At 37.1% G+C, this 7,819-nt stretch overlaps 1 protein-coding gene across 1 annotated transcript; it reads right to left on the reverse strand.

Annotated features, from left to right (window-relative positions):
* Positions 1-676: 676 nt before the first annotated feature.
* LOC103160845 (Scm polycomb group protein like 1) lies at positions 677-7,448 on the reverse strand. The gene is made up of 4 exons (XM_035450306.1): positions 7,304-7,448; positions 5,699-6,515; positions 4,326-4,465; positions 677-2,785 (listed from the first exon to the last, which is right to left on the reverse strand). The coding sequence occupies exons 1-4, from the start codon at positions 7,361-7,363 to the stop codon at positions 2,654-2,656; spliced, it is 1,149 nt and encodes a 382-aa protein (XP_035306197.1). The 5' UTR covers positions 7,364-7,448; the 3' UTR covers positions 677-2,653.
* Positions 7,449-7,819: the final 371 nt, after the last annotated feature.

A 7,819-nucleotide genomic window follows, 5' to 3' on the forward strand; every position in this document is an offset into this window, starting at 1 on the left:
AGATTGTAAGAGCCACAGGGAATGTATTACACCAAGAAAACAGTGTCTTTCAGATACAATAGAACTGACATACACACACACACACACACACACACACACACACACACAAAAAAAAAAAAAAAAAAAAACACTATGGCAGCATGCATAAGACCTGCATAGGTTCATTCCCAGATGGGGCCCCAGTACCAAGAAGGGGAAATGGACACAATCTTCTGCCCCTAACCAAAAAAGAGATCTCCAACTGACAAATGCTTGCAAAAAGAAAATCATTTTTCTTCAAAGGAGTCTCACTGGATTGTATAAACCACACATAAGGGAAGTTTCCATGACCTTTTCCCTAATATTACTTTGTTTGGTCATTTTTATCTTACTGGTATTTTGCTTGTATAGTATAGTTTCCAATTTTGTCTTTTTATGTGTGTGTGTGTGTGTGTGTGTGTGTGTGTGTGTGTGTGTGTGTGTTGTGCTTTTTTGCTGTTGTTTTTGATCCTGGTTTGCTTACTTTTTTATTTGCTAGGTTGTTTTCTAAGAGAAAGAAGATATGGATTTGGAGGGGTGGGTAAGTGGGGATTTGGGAGGATCTGAAGGAGACGAGGAGGGTTAATCAGAATATATTGCATGAATTTTCAATTTAAAAATCTTAGACATTGCTATTATTTTATAGTTATTTGGCTTTATTATATTTTGAAATCTGAAAAATATAGAACACAGTGTTTTTCAAGCGAATTGAATTCATTCAAGTGAATGGTGTTCAACTGTGCATAATATCTTTATACAATTTGTAAAGTATAAAGTTAGAATGTCTTTATACAATTTGTAAAGTATAAAGTTGGAATGTCTTTACACACAAGCAGCAATATAAATGAAGCAATCCTTTAAACCACCTGTTTAAAGTAACTAGTACTCTTTGTTTTCTAAAGAAATAATGCAAATTCTTGCCCCTGGTGAATATTTCATTATCATTTTCAACAAGTAGTCAATACTATTAGTACCAATTCTCAGTTTATCTTATTTCAAAAGGTATACAATGTGATAAGCAGTACAAAAGAGTAATGATCCATGTTTCTATTGAAAGTTTTAAATTATAAAATAAACTTCCAAACATGCCATATTAGTGTATCTTTCAAAAGTGAACATCCTAAATGCCTGAAAATATGATACAAGACAGAACATTTCCATATGTGGAAACTAGCCATGGCACTGTTTCTGATTCCCTGAAGGCGAAACTGAGAAGGACTACTAGGGACAAGTGGGACATACACAGTTCACAGAATAAAAGCATCTTGTTGTTAACAGCTCATCATTCCCTTTGTATCAATGTAAGTACCATTTTAAATGCAAAATAGAGTATTTTCTTCTGTGTAATTTTGGAACATAAATAATACCTTCAGGAGTAATAAACACATAAAACAAAAGTATGTATCTTTTAAAAATTTTGAGTATGAGTACCCTCATATAGACATTTGAACAATGAATTCTTAGATAAATGTCCAAATTTGATTTTAAAAATATGGAGGCTTTTAGTAATATGTATCTTTTTTTAGTTTTACACTGTCATTTTTCTTTTATTTCTTTCTAATATGAAGGTAACTGAAGCAGCACAGAAAGAGAATAGCAAAATGCCAACTCTCATGTTGCTGTTAGCTAGTCTGGACAGTCTTCAACTCGTAAGCAATCAGGTTTTAGCAAAACCTTCACCTACCACCTCCTATTCTATGGCAACATCTCTCTGTCCATTTTCTCTGCTACACACCTCCTATTCAGGAAGTATACTAGATGTCTTAGTAACTGTTCTATCACTGTAATAAGACATGACGGTCACCAAGGCAACTCATAAAAGAAAGAGTAATATGTATCTTAATACTGTAGTCAAACTTAATTCCAAACTACTCCTGAAGTACAATTCTTAGGTAAAACAAACATTCTATATACCTAAAATTTATCTAAAATCCTGTTAGAATATTTAGTTTTCTGAAGCTCATTAGATACTTCATAAGCTTCATTTTCTCCTTCTGGGTCTGAAATGGTATCTCGTTCTACATATACCATCAGTTATCTGAAAAGGGTAAGTATAATTAGTTGTCTGGAGCTCATTAAACTCTTCATAAATTTCATTTTCTCCTTCTGAATAATCATAACAGAGATGTAGTAATAGATGGGAATAAATTACATGGCTATTCTTTTTTTCTAAAAACTGGTAGAACATAAGAAGTATACTACAGTATTGTATAGATAAAATATTCAAGAAGGGTAACTTTATGTTCTTTAATTTAATTTCTCTTCTATGAAAAAATTTCATAACTTTAATTACATGCTATTAGTTCCTTATATTTACTCTTTAGTTGCTTTAAAATATGTATAAAGTTAAACCCAAATAAAAGGTACCTTTTTGTTTCTTGGTGAAGCATATTTTTAATCTATGAAATGAAACCTCTAAAGAAGTTGCATGTGTATGTTAAAAACTAGTATGTTAAATGTACCTCAAAGCAGACTTTGACTATAATGTATTTTTCAGACTTTGACTATAATGTATCTTTTTCAATTCTAGTTACATTTTAGGAGAACCTTCTCCAAAACAAAAACTAATGAGCATAGGAAGTCGACTGTATATTCAGAAGGGATTGATGAGAACATTTCAAGTTCTACATTTTTACTAGCCACAATTTACTCCTTCTTTAAGCTTTTGAATGTAGCTCCCAAACTTCATGGCTACTCCCACCTTTATCTTCATATATTTTATCATTACATCAGTATTGAGCAGCAGCATGGCCTTCCCATCGACATCCTATAGAGAGAAAATTTTGAAATAATTAACTCTGTTATATTTGATAAGCAGTTGTTTCTTTGTATATAAGAACATGTAAAACATGTACCTCTTGACCCTCAACAGAAAGGTTTCTTTTTCCAGGACATGGTGATTAATATGAAGACCCACAGCTCATCCACATGCAGTGATTCCCCCATGCTGCACCCTGCTACCCTAGGCTCAGAAATCATCTTGGAAGAGGTGACAAAATGAGTCTAAGAACCCAAAGTAGTGGACATCAACTGACAATCTAGGCAATGGTAGAGAGGCTACCCTAAATGCCCTTCCCCTATAATGAGACTGCAGACTGCCTTATATACCATCCTAGAGCCCTCATCCAGTGACTGATGGAAGAAGAGGCAGACACAGCTAAACACTGAACTGAACTCTGGAACCCAGTTGCAGAGAGGGAGGAGTGAATAGCAAAGAGGTCTGGACCGGGCTGGTGAAACCCACAGAAACAGCTGACCTGAACAAGGGGGAAGCACATGGACACCAGACTGCTGTCTGGGAGGCCAGCATGGGACTGATCCAGACCCCTGAACGTGGATGTCAATGAGGAGGCCTGGGCACTCTATGGGGCCCCTGGCAGTGGATCAGTATTTATCCCTGGTATAAGAAGGGACTTTGGAAGCCCATCCCACATGGAGGGATGCTCCCTCAGCCTGGACACATGGGGGAGGGCCTAGGCCTTGCCCAGAATGATATGACAGACTTTGGGGAACCCCCATGGAGGGCCTTACCCTCTCTAGGGAGCAGAGGGGGGATGAGGTGGGGGGCTAGTGGGAGGTTGGGGGAGGGGAGGGAGAGGGAGAAGGGATTGACATGTGAAGCAGGCTTGTTTCTAATTTGAACTAAGAAAAAAAATAATCTCTTGAGGAAAAAAGCAACAAAAGAAACAAAGCTTGTCTGAAGATCAGAAAAAAAAAGAATAAAAGTAGCCTGTATTCTCATTTTTTTAAAGAAGCAGTAGCTTTTCTATATAACAATTAAAAAAATCTTGCCAAGAAAGGAATTAGAGAAAAAAAAACTTGTTCACAATATTTTTCAAAGGGACTTAGGAATAAACCAAGCTAAAAAAGTAAAAGAGCTCTACAATCAAAATTTTAAGACACCAAAGAAAAAAGAATTACAACTTACAACAGAACTTACCAGCTGGAATTAGTTTCTGGATATCATAACAAGAGGGCTACTTTGGTATGCACTGTGGGTAAAGTCCTGAAGTGAAACAGGAAGCTAGTATAGGGATGATTTGTGTATTTGTCTTTGCAAGGAGAGAGGTCTGTCTAAAACTTGTAATCAAGAACCACCAAACTTGAGGGTATTTAGTATTTAGATACCTATGCAAAGAAGAGATGATTAACCTGCCATTTAAATATAGAAGGATGGACAAGACAACCTTTTCACGAGCAAAAATTGAATCAGATGATAGGGTTCCCCGCCGTATCCGATTGAAAGTGCGAACAGGTCATTCAATGGCATTAGAGTAGCAGGAAAACTGGATTTTAAAATACATTACATGTTTTCTGATGGTGGGGTAGAGTTGGTCTGCCAATGGAGGGTCTAGACGGTTCAGAAATGTTATCACGTCATTCACAGACCAGTTTAAAGGGTTTCCAAGGTGTCTCACAACAACATCATTACACTGGGATGATGAACCTGCAATTAACAATGAGTGGGGAAATTTTTAAACCTGATCATAATCCTGAAAGAAGAGATGTTAAGTAGAAAGTAATGGTCTCACTCCTGGAACCTTCTCTTAAGTACCTAAGTAAGGACTCAAGATTCCAACTGTAAAATCTCATGAGAGCCTGAATGAAGATCTGAGGAGTGCTGCATAAGAGTGTGTCAATGGACCTCTCCCAAAGAGCAGGGACAGCTTTACTTTAGATGGCACCTAAAAGCTTCAATGTTCATGAAACACGTGTAGCAATCCAAGGCTTCTTAGGTCACAAGCAAGTACAGGAAAGGGTGCTACTTAGATTAAATTGGGATATTCGGATTAACGCTTACTTTAAGGGCTTCAGTGAACTTCTTGAAAATTTCTCTTAAACATCTTTCCCTAAATTAGGTTTACTGTATTAAATGCAGTGGAAATCCCCCAAGCTTACACTTTATAATGCTTAGTTTTTTAGTTCTATGAACTAATTTCAATAACCACAATTATCTTAGTTAATAAGATACGTTCTCTAAAACAAATCTCTCCCTTATGTTCAATATGGCATTTTTAGACTGACCTTCACTCTAAATTCACATCTCTTGTGGTATAAATGTTAAACTGAATTAAAAAATATTTTCTGGTGAATCTAATCAGTAGTGGATTTGACATTTTATTCATTTATTCTTTCATGTTTAATTGAATATGTTTAATAAAGAAATGATACATGAAACAATGTAAGTGCTCATATCTCAGAAGGTTTTAGCTGTGCTGTTCACTAAGTTGTATGGAAACTTCTTTGTGTTCAAATATTACCTTAAGCAGAATGTTTGACTCCCTACAGTTAATGTGTGATGACAAATGAATGGGACTTGGTAATTTGTTGGGTGGATCTTTTTTTCTAACCAAAGAGAATCAACAGAAATTTCATTTTTTTCTATTTGTGAATTATCCAAAAGGACATCCTTTCTTTCTTACCACCTTATGCTTATGTTGCGTATTTACAATGGGGAAAGAAAGATAAAGAAAGATTTCAATATCACAAGGGTGTCATTATGAAGATCACCAAAGATAATCCATATTCATTTATTAGCACACTGCCTTACTCATAATACCTACTTAATAAACAGCTTTCATTGTACATATAACTACAAATCAATCACCAAAATAGGAAAAAAGAAACTTCTACTAGCTTACTTTGAAGATGATAATCATTGGTGCCATTCCAAACTCACCAAAAGTGTTAGGATCAATCACAGGTACACGCTGAGCCTCCAGTAAGGCCAATCGCCTCATTTCAGGATTCTGGATGGGGATGAGCTCCCCTGGAGGAAGGGGACTTGATTCTTTCACTGTCGAACTGTCAGTAGTGATGGTGTCCGAGTTGGTACTTTCAAAGTTAGGGTAGTAGGTCATTGTAGAAGACCCAGGAATGTTTTTAAATCTGTAATATTGTTGGTAGGTTTGGGCAGTATATATAGGACTAGGTGGAGTTTCTTGATAGTCCCTCTCTGGTGAAGAATTAGTAAATACTGCTTCCTGGGAACCAGTATTGTTCTCAGTGTTCTGGATATTCTCGTTGTTGTTGACAGAATCAAGGTACTGGTAAGTCAGGGTGTTGTCAATAGTATCAGCATACTGGTCAGTCTGGCTGTTGTCAATAGTATCGGCATACTGGAAAGTCTGGCTGTTGTCAATAGTATCAGAATACTGGAAAGTCTCGCGGTTGTCAATACAATCAGCATACTGGAAAGTCTCGCGGTTGTCAATACAATCAGCATACTGGAAAGTCTCGCGGTTGTCAATACAATCAGCATACTGGAAAGTCTCGCGGTTGTCAATACAATCAGCATACTGGGAAGTCTGCGTGTAATCTATAGTCTGGTCGTTCTCCATATCCTGGCTACCTTCACTCCTTGGGCGGACTGGTGAAGTTGGACTGTAACTTTGAGGATAGGAGATGGAATTATCATGAATGAATCGTCTCAGTCTCTGTATTTTACGTCTCTTAGATGTCAGGTAATTGTATTTTCTGGTTGCTGATCTAAAAGGCTTCACAACAAAAAGAGTAATCAGGAAATTGAGGTTTCTATGCAACATTATTTTACATTAGGAAAATGGTGTTCTCTTTTGATCACATGATTTTTCTTCCTCTTCTTGTCTACATTTAATTTGATATATATTTTATTGGTACATTTTAGTTGTGTATTTTAAAACATAAATTACAAATACTCATTGTTCTACATTCATTAATCCTGAACTTGATTATTCTTTTTTTTAATTTTTTTATTTGAATTAGAAAGATTATTTTACGCCGGGCATTGGTGGCCCACGCCTTTAATCCCAGCACTCGGGAGGCAGAGGCAGGTGGATCTCTGTGAGTTCGAGGCCAGCCTGGTCTCCAGAGCGAGTGCCAGGATAGGCTCCAAAGCTACACAGAGAAACCCTGTTTCGAAAAAAAAAACAAAACAAAAAAAACAAAAAAAAAGAAAGATTATTTTACATGTCAATCCCAGTTCCCTCTCCCTCCCCTCCTCCCCTGCCCTCCCCAACTAACACCCTACCTATCCCATACCCTTTCTGCTCCCCAGGGAGGGTGAGGGCCCCCCTAGGGTGTGCAGGTTAATATGGTCTACAGCGAATACCACTCTGAACGTGCCCTATCTCATCTGAACTTGATTATTCTTTCAAAAAGAGTTGTAGTCCCCATTTGATCCTCCAGGAAGTACAGATAAGCCTTGATAATCCCACATTTACTAGATCTCTATCATTTTGAGCTGATTGACATCTTTAGACAAAATATATTTATTAAAGTTGTGATAATGTTTTTGTACACTTACAGGGTAACGCCAGAAGGATCTGGCACGAGCTTGATAAAGTTTCGTTACTTTTTCATTCATGTCATCAAACTTCTTTTCCAGGCTTTGAACAGTTTTACATATAACCTGTTATAATAAAAAAGGTATTTGTAGTTGCTGTTTCAAAAGAAAAGTAGCACATGTGAAACTGCACAGAGCCAAGAGTTAATTGTTAGGCCCAATGGAAGTTCTCCAGTGGTCAGAGACATCACATTTTCTATTAGAGGGCTGATTTTAAGGGACACAGGACACTGGCTGAGATGCTGAGTCTCCACCTGCCATTTCAGTAGTTGATTCACGTGCCTGTCGAAGTATCTTCAGTGCCAGAAGGTGAGTGCATCACAGTCCTTGACAACCTCCTACCTGTGTGTGCCGAAGCCATTTCCCATAGAAGAGGGTGCTAAATTAGGAGATAAGCATTCAAATCGGCTACCAGTAAGAGTCAGCTTCCACACCAAAGCCTGTGAACAAATAGTGAGTGTTCCACTGAGAAGAATA

The sequence above is a fragment of the Cricetulus griseus genome, chromosome X, assembly GCF_003668045.3.
Source record: "Cricetulus griseus strain 17A/GY chromosome X, alternate assembly CriGri-PICRH-1.0, whole genome shotgun sequence".
NCBI classification, from domain to species: Eukaryota; Metazoa; Chordata; class Mammalia; order Rodentia; family Cricetidae; genus Cricetulus; species Cricetulus griseus.